This window comes from Daktulosphaira vitifoliae, unplaced genomic scaffold (genome assembly GCF_025091365.1).
Source record: "Daktulosphaira vitifoliae isolate Bord-2020 unplaced genomic scaffold, ASM2509136v1 Scaffold_5, whole genome shotgun sequence".
NCBI classification, from domain to species: Eukaryota; Metazoa; Arthropoda; class Insecta; order Hemiptera; family Phylloxeridae; genus Daktulosphaira; species Daktulosphaira vitifoliae.
Window position 1 is genome coordinate 8,725,625 of NW_026099576.1, and position 16,660 is coordinate 8,742,284.

General features: G+C 26.4%; 1 protein-coding gene across 2 annotated transcripts in view; it reads left to right on the forward strand.

Moving 5' to 3' along the window:
• The first annotated feature begins 2,283 nt into the window (after positions 1-2,283).
• LOC126907570 (uncharacterized) overlaps positions 2,284-16,660 on the forward strand; it is a 21,914-nt gene continuing 7,537 nt past the window's right edge. The window contains exons 1-4 of one of the 2 annotated variants that reach the window (XM_050688936.1): positions 2,284-3,208; positions 8,774-8,815; positions 9,038-9,094; positions 14,189-14,274. In XM_050688936.1, the coding sequence (XP_050544893.1) occupies positions 2,347-3,208; positions 8,774-8,815; positions 9,038-9,094; positions 14,189-14,205 (978 nt within the window). In that variant the 5' untranslated portion in view covers positions 2,284-2,346 and the 3' untranslated portion in view covers positions 14,206-14,274. Of the gene's footprint in view, positions 3,209-8,773; positions 8,816-9,037; positions 9,095-14,188; positions 14,275-16,660 lie in introns of those variants that run through there. The other variant, XM_050688935.1, reaches the window with a different exon arrangement.

The window sequence follows — 16,660 nt, forward strand, 5'->3', positions numbered from 1 at the left end:
ATTCAATAGTAAATAGCATTTGAATTTTTAGTAAAAATTTATTAGTTTATTAGATATAAACATTTAAAGTTTCAAATTTTGAATTAATATATATGTATAATACACAAGAGATTAAAAATACAGATAGCTAATTGGATTTTTATGACATTGCTGTCACAGTCCCGGATTGTTTATTATCAATTATGACTATCAATAGATATACTTTCTGTATTGTCAGTTAGTGTATTTATAAACTCAAAAAAGGGGATATGTACACAATATTTAACTCAAAGATTTTACAATATATATGATATTAAAGCTTGGGACTATAAATACATTATGTGTGAATATTTACTTTAACAAAATATTTTTACAAGAATTATTTAGTTTTATAATATTTGTATAACTGCTTTTGTTACCAATTTCATCAGATGGCTGGTTTTGATATTGATTATGTGATATAGGTAGTTTTAAAACAAAAATTGAAATAAAAACTAAATATTATATTTTTTAATATAATATATAATAAAACTTAACTTTTAAATTAAAATGCATACAAATATTAATCAGTATTCGTACCAGTATCGTAGCATAAAATATAATATCATTTTACCGCGAAAAAAAAATATAATTGATTGTTTTGAAATTGATCTTGTTAGATGGGTGATTTTGAAACCAACCATATTTTTCCATGATTAATTTAAATCAGTTATAGCATGTTTTTAAGTGCAATATTTTTACAGGACATTTAGTACAGTGTGACCATTTAGAAAACACAAAAAAAATCGTTTGAAAAAAATTCACTTATAGCTGGTTTTGAAATTATACGCCTCATATTGGATCGGTTGACTGGTAGAAATTATCACATACACAACTATCAAGAAAAACTTTACACCTAATACACACACCACTAACTGATAAGATATATTAAAAAAAAAAACTAGTAAATAAAAACAAAATAAAAATTATTTAATTAAAAAAATGACTGATCCAAAATAGTTATACATAGAATGGAGAAAAAACAGTAGATTATTGCGTAATGATAAGAATAACATAACCCAACTACACTCTAGTTAAATCGTTATAACTTCCGAAATATTGTGTCAAAAATTGTCATCAACCATTAATTTTTTAATTTGATAATCTAGTTAAATATGTATGTTACTATTTAAAAAATAATGGTGCCACCCTAATAAGGTACAAAAAAATACCATAAAGGATATAACTATTCAAATAATTATTATTTTAAGAGAAGTCATGTGAATAAAAGCGAAAAGAAAAAACCTGTATTTAGTTATCTTAATTTATTATAAGCCATTGATAACTAGAACATTTTTTTTGAAAAGGAAAGCCTCCTTCCTTTTAATATATTTATTGGATTGATATTAAAAAGTACAAAATATTTAACACTCACAATTAAATCATTTTTATATTTTTTTTGGTAAAATGGGGTTATATGGGGTCCATACTTCCACTCTTCTATAGTACTATACTGTTTAAAATATGGATAAAATAATATAAAAAACGATTTAAAAGAATCATTTCGTATTTGGTTCCCCTAATTTATCAATAGATTTTTTATGTAGACACATTTGTCTTCAAAAAGGCACATACCTTCCTTTTAATATATATACTGAATTAACAAAGTACACTTTTACACAAAGTAAAAAAAGTAAAGGATCAAATTTTCAAAAAATTTACTTCAAATGAAAGAGTTTTTATCAAATTGATTAAGTTAAAAAAGAATAAATAATTACTATTTTTACTCTTAATTAATGAATGGTCAAATTTTGACAGATTGATAAGCAGTTTTATAATATTACTTTATAAATTAATATAATTTTTAATTTAGGGCAGAGAGGTAGGAAATATAAAAAATTATTTGTCGATTAGATGGAAATTGGGATCTGTTGAGATTATTTTGAGGGAAATCAGTTCAATTTTAAGAAAATGTGGGGATTTAATTAAAAAAATACTTCAATAACATCTTCATTCTCTCAGATTCTCAGATAATTATATAAATAAAATAGAGTATCTGTCAAAGTTACTTGAAATGTTGATTATAAATATTTTAAGCATTTTGTTTGATTAAACTTTCTTTATTTAAAATAAAGACCTATATGTCTTAAAAAAGTAAAATTTTTTATATTTAATATAACACCTAAATAAATAAAAATGTATTAGTACAATATCGAGGCATATTTTAAGCTTTGAACTTTATTTAACAGCATCTTTTTTTGTAACAGTTAAAATATTATAATTACGCAGTGTATATTTCTTCACAATTTTAGCTTATACGAAAAGTTTTAGTTATTTTTTAGTAAGAAATTTATATATTTTTTATTTTTTTGATTACTATTCTTAAAAATGTTTTCAATCAAGTTATACAAAATTTGCATTTCTTTACTTTACGCAATTTCGTTTATTGAAGCATATCCTAATTCGCTAAAAAATACAGCAATCATTAATCATTTTTGTAAAAACAATTTTTGGAAATATTTATCTAATTTACAGGAAGTGCGATATGGTCAAAAAACTTATTACTCAAAGAGTATTAATTACATTGCCGATACATCAACAAGCAATGATAAAGTACGTAGTGCTACATTATTACTTAGCTGTCTATACGCTCAAGATTTAAGACAAATATTCTATATGGTCAATGATTACCAAAACATATGTCAAATAATTCTAGAAAAAAAATGTAATCCCTATCTATGTACCATAAATTTATTGACTGTTATTAAAAAAATAACTATATTGGCAACAATCATAAAAGAATCATTGATTTCATTAGATGCGGTATATACTATGCCACCAAACCAAACAATAGAAGATTATATATTATATGATTTTTTGTCGCGTTTACAAGAAGTTGAAAAAACTGTTGCTAATAAACCTCCGTCGCAGGATAATACAAGGGATTGTGAAATAATCTTATTAAATATTAAAAATGTTTTTAAATCAAAGATAGAAGATATGGACGAAGAAATTCAAGGCAAACGTAAAAGAGAATGCAAGTTTATCACTGTCAATTTACATCCAATGAGTCAAGATTTGAAGACAGTGGATAATGTAGAAATTGATTTTTATTATTTTAAAGATTTGAATAAAAAATTTGATATTGAATTTCGGAAGATTCTTATACAAAAGTATTTTAATTTAGGCTTCTATTTCAACACAAATATTAAGATGGTTCATTTACCAACGCCAGGAAAAGATCTCTATGGTAAGTTTTCAACAGAAACATTTAATTTTTAAACATATTAACTTATTTTGAAATATTAAGTTATATCCTAAATATACCTTGAAATTTTGTAGAAATACTACTTAATATATTGAAACTCATTGGTAAAAACCATATTAATATTGATTATTTTAAGAATATCAATTATTCAAAATCAAGTTAAATTCGTCATCTTGCTCCAGGCGTGGTGCAAGATTTTTTTAAAGAAGAATATTTCATACCTGTAATACCATTTAGATAATGCTTAAAAATGTACTGTACGATCATTCTCCAATAATGCAGAAGCCCTACCAACTAGAAATGTTTAGTGTATTATACAATTTTTAATTGGCCTAATAAGTAATTTAAATAACAGGGACCCCCCTGTAAAAAAAAGGTTTCAATATAAAAGAAAATTATTTTGATTTGTTAATTTCAAAAAATATATGGTAATTTTAAGAAAAAAACCCATTCCAGTGGGATTGTGGCACAGTAGTGACGTGGCCCAATACTGACGTGACACAATGCTGACGTGGCATAGATGTAACATTATCCCATAAGCTTCATGATCTGCTATTTCCTTATTAATATCCTGATTAAGATAAAATATGTCGAATGAAAAAGGATATAAATATTATTTCTCATAAAAAAATTATGTTGATCCATACTCTTTTAAAAAAGTTATAGCATTTTAAAGTAAAAAACCCAGCACAGGGCTGTCGCGGCACAGTGGTGACGTGGCATAGTTGGATCAAGTGTAATGATTAAATTCACTATCAAAAAAAAAAAGCTTCGATGCAAATCTTTAGATAGTGTTTAATTTTAAAAATTGGTGGATTATTCCAAAAGCTACATGATCTGATAGTTCCTTATTAATATCCTGATTAAGATAAAGTATGTCGAATGAAAAAGGGATATTTCTCATAAAAAAATTGTGTTGATCCATATACTTTTCAATAAGTTATAGTATAATTAAGTTAAAAATGTAAAAAATAAAATCGAGAATTTTCATACAAAAATAGCATTTGGTAGCCATTTTCACCATGCAGATAAAATAAAGTTCTACTTTCTATATGAATTTTTTATATTTGAACCCCCCTCATATATAGAGAAATGGTTCGATTTAAAAAAAACAGTATATCGAATGAAAGATGTATATAAGTACTACTTCTCATGAAAAAATTATATTGATCCATACATTTTTCAAAAGGTTATAACATAATAAAGTTAAAAATGTAAAATACAAAATTGAAAATTTTCATACAAAAATAGCATTTGGCAGTCATTTTCATGTAATATCATGTATCATTTCTCTTTTCATTTTATTCAAAAACTTACCCACTTTCGCCTATATTTGTTTATCAATGAGTAATTATAAAATTATTTATGTTTATATAAAACTACACAGAATTAAGTGTAAGTTAGCAACAAATAGTTGCAATTCAATCTTTGTTACTAACGATAGGTTTAACGTAGAATTTCCTTATTACTTGATATCTAGAATAAAAGTGTAATGACAGATTTTTAGGACAATAATAATTTAAAAAGGGATTGTATTCAAAACCAACTTGAAGTAGGCTGAAGGTCAAATAGAGCTTTAAAAAACATAAAATAATAATATTCCTCCTAAATTAATTATTTTGTAACTTAAATTCTACATAATTTTACCTAAGAAATTAATTTAAGTAGAGCAAATAAAAATTATTACTCCCTTAAATTTTGTGTGCAATTTAGTTCCAAATAATATAGAATAATACATGTAATATTAATGTGAAAAAATCTGAAGTTTATATATACATAAATTTAAGGTTACTTTATATCAATAGACAATTATAGTAGTTGGTGGTAAAATTATTAAATATCATTATTTTTTATATGCAAATGGTCGCAGAATTAAACAAAAAATGTAATTTTTTTGTTGTTATATTCGCTTAAAATTGCCATCTCATTTTGAAAAATGAACAAATCAAATAATAATTTTTAATATAAATAGCTAAATAATTTTTTATTTTGTTAGCTATTTGAATATGTATGTGGCCTTAAAAAAAATAAATTTAAATCACTTATAAGGTAAAAAAAAATTAACAAAATAAAAAAATTATTAAAAATAATTTCCTCGATGTAATTATTATCTTAAAAGAAAATATTTATTAATAAATATTAAAAGTATAAAAATTAAAAGAAAAAGTTAATATTAATAGAATCACTCTGTTTGGATTTTTATATTTCGGATGATATAACAATATTAATATATTGAATAGTATATAAGGGATGAATTAAAAAAAATTTATTAATTATTGAATTGAGAAATATATAAAATTAAAATATACCATTAAAAATTTTATTAATATATTTATTATTTTAGAGACATCGAGTGGCTAATATTAAAAGAATCACTTTGTATACAACCACCTATAATTTTTTATAATTTCTTCATAAAAAATATTATGTTAGTGTTTGCGCCGCATACGAACACGTAGATAACGCTTACTTATTTCCGTCCACTTACCTTCCCTTTCCTCTTACGGTTGTTTGGCGGCATTGGTCGGTTATCACTGTCGGCCGATAACTAAAAAATATGTATGTTTTTCTTTAGTATACGTTAGTATAACTTTTTCTCAATTTTTGAGTAACAGACAGTTGTTTTTATAGCTAGCCGCACTTCAGCATAAATAATATTATATTATATTAGAAGTATATTTTGGTGATTAGTTTTATTTGAAATGATTTAAGTCACACGGATGACCTTTGTGGCGTTGTCATTTTATATTATTTAATTATTGTGAATTGTTGATGATTCTATTCACCAATTTTGTTATTGTGTCAGATTACCTAGGTAATAATCATATTTTTTGTTTGATGCTCATATACTCTACGCGGCTGGACTAATCAATTTATTTAAGTCACACGGATGACAACGGTCAATTGTTAACTCGGAAATCTCACAAATAATTGTTGTTTCTATTAGTTATAGATTTACTACTAATTATGTACATTGAACGTTCTTTGTATTTTTATTTATGAGTATTCACTAAAAATCACATTTATTTATATTGAAAAGTATTTATTGGTATTTTTGTGAACTGTTGTTATTATAGCACTCAAGGTGACATTGTAAATTTTCAACATATTACATTATTGTTGATTATATAAAATAGAAATTATTTTATGTGAGCAAGCAACCACAATCTTTTTTTTGCATACATTTGAATATAAAAATCCTTTCCTATTAATCACCAGGTAAGCGCGATATTATTTCCCGCCCCTAGTAAAAACAGCTAGATTATTAAATTTTGATTTCATACTAAATTTATTTACTATAATGTATTATACTTATAAATCATAAGTGTAAAGTAAGAAAAAGCAATTCAAAGTATGACAGAAGAGCAAAAGGAGAGAAGATTAGATAGAGTATAAACGCTTGGGCGAAGAAGTCGAGTGTACAGTACCTAAGGCGAAGTTAAAGAGGTATGATGAGTTGTATAATAGTCTAGGATCAATGGAAGCCGAGAAAGAAATCTATAAACTTGCAAAAGTAAAAGAGAAAAGGACTAAAGGTTATCAATATATAAGGTGTATTAAAAGTGCTAATAATAGGGTACTCTCAAGTGATGATGATGTGAAAAAAATGTGGAAAGAGTATTTTAAAAAATTTCTAAATGAGAAGTATCCAAAAGAGACGTTAGAGGATATCTCGTGGAATGAGGCACTGGTAGATTCAATTAGTGAGAAAAAGATATCGGAGGCTGTGGCATCAATGAAAAAGAATGAATTAGTGGGATCAGATAAAGTGGCAGTAGAAGTATGGAAAATATTAGACGGTGTTGGCATAAGGCGATCGAAGGAACTTTTAAATAAAATCTTATTAGAAGGGAAAATTCCAAATGAATGGAGGAATTGTATTGTGGTGCTAATATTTAAAGGTAAAGGTGACATACAGGAGTGTGGAAATTATAGAGACATAAAGCTAATTAGTCATAGTATGAAAATTTGGAAAAAGGTAATAGATCAGAGAATAAGAAATGAGACATAGGTATCTAAAAACCAGTTTGGATTTATGCATGGTAAGTCAACAACGGAGCCATTATTTTGTGTGAGGCAACTAAAAGAAAAGTTTCGGGAAAAAAAGAAAAAGCTATGTATGGTATTTATAGATTTGAAGAAAGCGTATGGTAGTGTACCAAGAGAGGTTTTTAAGTGGGCATTAATGAGAAAAGGAGTCCCAAAAAGATACATAAATATAATATAATATAATATAATAATTTAAAATAAATATAAATATAATATTATATTATATATTATAATATAATAGAGGACATGTATGATAGCACTTGTACTTGGATACAAAGTGTGGGAGGAGTAACAGAAGGTTTTGGGTAAGAGTAGGAATGCACCAAGGTTCTGCTTTAAACCCTTACTTTTTTTCTATAGTGATGGATGAAATTACTAGAAAAATACACGGAGAGGTGCCATGGTGCATGTTGTTTGCTGACGATATAGTGTTAATAGGAGAAAGTAGGGAGGAAATTAATCAAAGGGTAGAGGTGTGGAGATTAGCTCTTGAAGAAAAGGATTTAAGAATAAGTAAAAGTAAGACAGAGTATATAGAATACGATTTTAATAAAGCAGAACACGAGATAGGTGAAATAAGGAGACCAGTGACAATAGGCGAGGACGTGATTGGTGACGTGGAAAGTTTTAAGTATTTAGGATCAATTGTGCAAAAGAGTTGTGGTATTGACGAGGATGTAAGACACATAATTAAGTGCGGGTAGTTGAAGTGGAGAGTAGCGTCTGATGTCTTATGAACGTAAACTCTACAAGACTGTAGTGAGACCAGCTATGATGTATGGTTCAGAGTGTTGGGCGGTTGATAAGAAAGTAGTGCAGAGATGAGAATGCTTAAATTGATGAATGGAGTGACTATAGAAGATACGATAAAGAACGAGCATATAAGAGTGAGTATAGGTGTAATGTCAATCGTGGATAAGATGAGAGAAAATAGACTTAGATAGTTTGGTCATGTTATGAGGAGAGAAGAATCAAAAGCTGTAAGAACAGTTATAGAAATTAATGTTGAAGAAAATAAGAGGTAGAGGAAGACCAAAAAAGAGATTGAGAGATGTTATTGAATGCGATATGAAGTTAGCTGATGTGAGCGTAGTGGATTTGGGAGATCATGTCAAGTGGAAGTTTAGGATAAGAGTGGACGACCCCAAGTAGTTGGGATTCAGGCGAGGAAAAAGAAGACTTATAAATCATAAGGGTCTATTTTTATATTAAAAAATATATATTTTAAATTTTAAATCATAAAATTAATTCCTCCTAAAAAATTAAATATTATCTACAAATTTACAAATTTACAAAGAAGGATTTTTTGTGATAGTGATTTTAATTACTATTAGATATCATCCATACTTAGTCTCACTGTGCCGCAATTCCACTATGCTACAGTTTTTTAATTATACATTAAAAAAAACCCAGCACAGTGGGGTTATGGAATTTAATAAAAAAAGTATAGTTTATAAATAGTCTGGCTTTATTAACATTATTCTTTTTTATATTTAGATAAAGAAAATGAGTTAAACAAATCAGAATTTATGAAGAAAGGTAATGGTCATATAATTATAAATTATAAGCATACAAGAAGTATTAAAAGACGTTTAAAACTTAGATATAGTTTTGTATTTTTATTTTCCATTAAAAAAAACCCAGCAGAATAATGTCGTCGAATATCTTATAATGCACAATGCAAATTAAGCATTTAATTAAAAAATTGTAATTAAAAATTATCACTACTAAATATTTTAATGATTATTTATGTTATATTAGAAATAGGAAAGAAATCACCAACTGAAGTAGAACAATTATTGAAATTTCTTAAACAAGGTAATATTTTTCGAAAATATATGTTAAAAAACAAATAAATAAAAATTAAATTTATGGTAAAATCGCGTACCTCAATATTTTAAGAATTTGTATTCTTTTGGCAATTTTATACTTATACTGACGAATATTTTAACGTTTTTAGAATTAAATATCTTATAAATTTTAAAAATACTTGAGTATTTAAAGTTCTACTTCTATTGTTAACTAATAAAAAACTGTTTTTTTGCTTTTGAATTTTGAATAATCGAGTTATGTGATTTTACGATATATACTATGATATATATTATTAATTTAATATTATATCATCTAATAATAAAAATCCTTTATTTGTAGGAGAGTGTCTATAAATTTTAAATTTATTATTATTATTATTATTAGTAAATATTTAATTTTTTTTTTTTAGCAAGTCATTAAATATAATATTTTGACTTAAATTGAAAAAGTCTATATTAAAGGCAATAAAACTAAAATTCTGTCGGGTTCATGTTAAGTAAATTAAAAAAATTTGAGAAATATCAATGAAATTTAAAGTTATCCATGAGTAGTATCTTTTCATTCTAAATAAATGTTATTAATTTGAAAATTTTAGGTTATTAAAATATTAAAATAATTAAATTGTTGCGATTAAGTTTACCAAACTTTCCATTCTTATCATTTCGGTACAATAAAATAATTGTAGTAATTAATAATATTATTAAGTAAAAAAAAAAAACGGTAGCACAGTGGGGTCGCGGCACAATATGGACGTGGCATAGTTGGGACAAGTAGAGATTAAATCTGACAGTAATTAAAATCACTATTATAAGAAATGCTTCGATGCAAATCAATAGATAGTGTTTAATTTTAAGAAATTGGTAGATTATTTCAAAAGCAAACAATAACTTATTCTTTTTATTTTATCCCGATTAGTTATTTGATTTATAATTATAATATATGTACAAATAATCATTATATTAATTAAATTTAGTATTAAATTTATATTCACAATTTAATATTGTAATTTTTACGGAGATATTATAAAAATATGAAAGTAGTTGTATATTTCTTTACTTTTAACGCGTATAAAAATTTAAAGGACTTGATTCAATATTTTGAAATAAAAAATTATACGTTTTATACACTGGACTACAAGGAACTTTCTCAGAAACAAAACATACTTTTCTAGATTAACTTTACGCAATATTTTTAAATGTACAATTAGACTTTTTCTATCACTTCTAAGTTTTAATATCTTATTATATAATAGAACAAGGGAAAAAACGCTTTTCTGGGAAAATTACTTAGCGTGCTCAGATTTTCAAAATTTTTTTTTTCAACGAAAGCACTCGGTCACCATACTCCGGGAAAATTATTGGCGAAGGTCGGAAAATTTTTGCCGCTCGCCCGCGAGCGTTTTAAAATTTCGACCGTTTTAGAGAAAAACCCTCGCTGACGCCAGCGTTTTACGACTTAAGGTTTGAAATTTTCATCAGACTCGCCCAATGATATTCCTGAGATATGATAAAAAAATCAATTCAATCCGTTCATTTTTCACCGTTTTATGAGCTTTTTTTTTTTCATGCGCTCGAGACGCCAGGGCGCGCCGCCCGAAATTCTTGCGACACTTTACGACATGAAAACGATTTTTTTTACGATTTGCAATCATACCACGGCGTTCTGTACGTGCCAAGGAAGCGCCAAAAATCGGAAAATCCCAGATCCGACAAAAACTTTGGCCGCTACGAGCGTTTGAAATTCATCAAATTTTAACGGAAAATGACGATTTTTCTGTTTGCTAATAATACACATGTACGCGTCCTATTATATCTTATTATATAATAGAACAAGGAAAAAAACGCTTTTCTGGGAAAATTACTTAGCGTGCTCGGATTTTCAAAATTTTTTTTTTCCACGAAAGTACTCGGTCACCAGACTCCGGGAAAATTATTGGCGAAGGTCGGAAAATTTTTGCCGCTCGCCCGCGAGCGTTTTAAAATTTCGACCGTTTTCGAGAAAAACGCTCGCTGACGCCAGCGTTTTACGACTTGAGGTTTGAAATTTTCATCAGACCCGCCCAATGACATTCCTGAGATGTGATAAAAAAATCAATTCAATCCGTTCATTTTTCACCGTTTTACGAGCTTTTTTTTTTTCATGCGCTCGAGACGCCAGGGCGCGCCGCCCGAAATTCTTGCGACACTTTACGACATGAAAACGATTTTTTTTACGATTCGCAATCATACCACGGCGTTCTGTACGTGCCGAGGAAGCGCCAAAAATCGGAAAATCCCAGATCCGACAAAAACTCTGGCCGCTACGAGCGTTTGAAATTCATCAAATTTTAACGGAAAATGACGATTTTTCTGTTTGCTAATAATACACATGTACGCGTCCTATTATATCTTATTATATAATAGAACAAGGAAAAAAACGCTTTTCTGGGAAAATTACTTAGTGTGCTCGGATTTTCAAAATTTTTTTTTTCAACGAAAGCACTCGGTCACCAGATTCCGGGAAAATTATTGGCGAAGGTCGGAAAATTTTTGCCGCTCGCCCGCGAGCGTTTTAAAATTTCGACCGTTTTCGAGAAAAACGCTCGCTGACGCCAGCGTTTTACGACTTAAGGTTTGAAATTTTCATCAGACCCGCCCAATGACATTCCTGAGATATGATAAAAAAATTAATTCAATCCGTTCATTTTTCACCGTTTTACTAGATGTTTTTTTTTTAAGTCCACGCGCATGGTTGTATTATGCGCAGTGATTCATTTCTGCTGATACGTATTATGAACCTTATTTAATGGTGTATTATGTGTATTATTATTAGGACACTATTTTGCATTTGCCCTATTTTTATCAAGGAATGTTATATGTTATATATAAATTTCATGACGTTATAATTATTTAAGTTTGTACTTTCATTATAAGAACAGTACTAAGTACAGAGTTAATAATTTTCTTTTTTCTCATATATGATGTATGAGACTATGAGTTTATCTTTTGAATTGGGGTTCATCTATGATAACTATGATGTTCATCGTTAAATCGCAGTTACTAATATATTTATCAAAATTAAATTTTTATTTTTATTTTTAATATTAATTTTAATTTAAATTTACAGTGTGCCACTTATAATAACCTGCTAAATTTTTTTTTAATTATTCTATAATATAAACACAATTATTATAATTAGATTATTAATAATTTTTGTGTATAACAGGGGTGTATTTAAGAGAGATTGGCCCCTCCTTGAACAAGCGCTATCAATATTTTTTTAGGCAACTTCTAATATATAAGGACCTGATGTCCTTTTTTTTCATCATTACTTTAATTTTAGCAAAAAAATTTCTATAACATGTTTAACAAAGTAAAAAATATTAAATTTCCTCCTAAAATAATTTTTGAATAGGCCTAAAGGGAATACCTCATTAAGAGGCTTCAACCTTATACCCAATACATTTTACTATATTCTCTTTTTGAATTTTCCTGATTTTAATAATAACATTTTTAGATATAGTTTTCTATAGTTTTCACTGATTTTGAAGTAATATTTTTTCTGAAAAACACTTATTGTGCCCGGCGTAGCCGGGTACTTCTACCGGAATCAGTGGCCTACTTATGATGACGGCCTGAAGAGGCTTACGCGCCGAAGCCACGTAAGGCTCGAAGGGCCCCAGCTAGGTGGAGCCTAGTTATTACTTATTATTGAAAAATAATTATTGACATATAAAAAAAAATAATTAAGAACAAAATAAAATTGTTTTAAATTGAAACTGATTTCGATATAATATTGATTTTGATTATTACAATGTTAAAAGTAAGGTAAATGACTTAACCTATTTTTTTAATCCTTTAAAGTTAAATTTTGTAAAAGTTTATAATTAAACTTCTAGTACATAACATATGCTTTATTTTAACATAAGTTTGAAGCTCGGAATATTACCGGAACATTTTTAACACTTAAGTTGAAAAAGTTAAATTTTTGTGCAGAAGTTGCTACATTGAATCCCCCAATGTAGCAGGTAAAAGTTTATATACAAATTTTAATTTTTTGCTTCGTTAATTTTTAAAAAGTTGTAGAAAAACAAAAGTTTTAAAAAATGTCGAAAATTAGAGATTTTTAAATTTGTAATTTTATGTGGAATTAAACCTTGTTTACAGGGAACGAGTTAATTTATTCAATTTTTGAGGGTAATTTCTTTGACTACATACAATTTGTGATCTTTTGACGTATTGTTCATAAAAATCAATCCAGTGAGAGCTGAGGTAACAGACACAAAAAAATACACATCATAGTAAAATTATTACCCTCTTAGCTTTGTATCGAAAAAAGTAGTAAAAAATATTACTATTAATAATTGTTTACCTATTTGAACTACTTATTTAGCATTATTCTCTTAAAAATAATTACATTTTATATAAATTACGACAAAATCAGTTTTTTAGCTTTGATGCGAAACTAAGAAGGTATTGGTTTTACTATGATGTCTTCTTTTTATTGTTTCTGTTACCACTCAATTTCAGCTCTCACTGGACTGATTTTTATGAACAATACGTCAAAAGATCACAAATCGTATCCAGTCGAAGACATCACTCTCAAAATTTAAAAAAATTTCTCTCGTACCCCGCTAATATTCGACATTTTTTCAATTTTTTTTATTTAAAACTTCATTACGGGAGAAAAAAATTTCGGACTTTATTTTGCCTTCACAGTAAAAATGACTGCCAAATGTTATTTTTGTATGAAAATTCTCGATTTTGTATTTTACATTTTTAATTTTATAATTTTATAACTTTTTGAAAAATGTATGGATCAATACAATTTTTTCATGAGAAATAATATTTATATCCCACTTTCATTCGAAAAACTTTATCTTAATCAGGATATTAATAAGGAAATATCAGATCATGTAGCTTTTGGAATAATCCACCAATTTATTTTAATTAAACTCAATCTAATGATTTGCATCGAAGCGTTTTTTATGATAGTGATTTTAACACTGTCAGATATCATTATACTTGACCCAACTATGCTACATTACCCCTGTGTTGGGTTTTTTTATTTTATAAATCTAATTTTCCTTTAATTTTCTATCTAAATATTTTTTTATTCCAGTATTAAGTTTGAAATAAAATTTATCTGAAGGAATATATTAATATTTAAAACTCATCTAACTCCAGCCAGAAAAAATTAAACATATAGTAAGATAATACATTCTTTATTTAATATTAATTTATATTTTTATCACAAAAAATGTCTATCAATTAATAAGTACGAGTCAAATCAACAAAACTTACAATATTTATTTTATAATTTTACAGAAAAACTAATGAAACGTATACGTTCAAAACATTAACAACTAATTTTAAACATAAATTTAATTTTTAGCTTTAAAAATAAAGATATTTACACCATAGTTAAAATAATTAAAATTTGTTTTTATTAATATGAACTATAATAAATGTTATGAAATATTTACCTCTTATTACTATTATTAATATCATTATTACTTTTATATGATAATCAATTAAAATCATTTAATATGTGAACATTCAAATCGATTTAAATATAAACAATGTAACGCAATAAAATATAAACGTAAAATAGTCTAGAATTTTGCATATGTTTAAAGGACGCATTATTTCCGGAACATTTTCAAAAGTTAAATTCAAAAAGTTAACTTTCATGGAAATAATGCTAATTTGACTCAGTTTTGGGCAAGTAAAGGGTAATATTTTCAAAAAATGTATATCAAATGAAAGAGTTTTTATCAAATTGATATAAATTGCATTCTTCAAACAAAAATAATTATTTTGTTACAGTCACTTTTCAAAAAGTTATGGCACCTTTAAGAACCAAAAAGTAACATAATGATACAATAACTAAATAACTAGGTGCGATTTGTGATCTTTTGACTTAAAAAATTCAGTACGATGAGAGTTGAGATAAAGTGGTATCAGATATAAAAAAACACATTATAGTAAAATTAATACCTTCTCAACTTTGCATAGAAGCTAAAAATATTTCATTATATACAAAATTTAATTTTTTTACAAAATTAAATATTAAACGAATTTTGTATGAAAGATATATTCGTATCTATAAGTGTTCGTTTGATATTAAGTATTATTTGTAATTATGTCAATTTTAACGATTCTACAAAAACAGTATATTTTGTAGTGTTACTGGAAAAATAACAAGTTAAAAAAAAATTTGTATGTATTACACTTATTGAAAACACCATTGGCTCTAAATTATGTTCTATTTTTTTCTATAATGGCTCATTTGCGAGCTACATGCAAAAAACTAAAAATACTAAATTCTTATCATGCTTTGGACTACATTATGCGAACGTCGTAATCGTCACTGTTGAAGTTCTTACGTTATAAATTTGTGAACAAAAACTTGAATTTGTGTTACTTTGTTTATCATTATTTATTATTATTACTGAAGTTATTATAACAATTAATAAGAATTTATCAGGTAAGATTTTTTTAAATCCATAAGAATATTCACATCGTTATTTTATCACCCTCGAACTACACCCCGAACTAAAGTAACTCTTTTCTTTTAATCAATCCCCATATTATCTCCTTTTACTACATTTTTTACGATGGTAAATTTGTCTGACTAAAGTGAACTTTTTTTTACAATTATTTACACAAATTTGGGACAAATCACAAATCTAGATGCCGAGGAATTTATAAAAACCATGATTCATTATCAATAACTGAAGACCACCCTAGTGTATTCATTCTAATGAAATAAAATAATAATCTCTTTATAATTGAAATTAAACGGATTAATATAAATTAAAGAAATAGGATTGAATATTATTCATTACCATAATATATAAGTTTAAAAATTTGGGAGTGAAACTTAAGAATTTCCAAAATAGAATAATAATGACACCCTAAAATACACATTACAAGAATTTTAATATTATTTCGTTTCAATACTTTAAGTATCATTAATTATATGATATTGAGCAATTAAAGTAAAATTGTGGTGTTTCGTATTCTATTTACATTTTGGTCCAACTACGAGACAAAATGAAATTTTAAAAAACAACCTTGATAATATCCAGGTTTTTAAAATCCATAAATATTATTCTCATAATGAGTTTTGAATTTGTGAATTTGTTTTTATTTTTATTATTAAGTAAATAATAATTATTAAAATGTGATAAATAAATTGTACTTTATTTAAGAATATCACTCTTGTGTGTAAATTCGGATTTATAATAAAAATAAATTGTAATTTCCATCAAAGAATACATTAATGTATGCTTTGATGTGAATCGTATTAACGGACGTGTAAAAGGGGGTGTTGAAAGTAACATGGTTATCGGTACGTAGAGTAACAGTAAAAATATAGTTTAAAAATCTAAAAAAACATGCTTTTAAAGCACATCAAACTAAAAAGTAAAAACAATTTTTAAAATAAGTTAAAACAATAATAAACGAAATAAATATAGTTTAAAAAACTAAAAAAACACGCTTTTAAAGTACATCGAACTAAAAAGTTAAAAATAATTTTTAAAATAATTATGAACAAAAAATACTAGTATTATTGTGATAAAAGCGT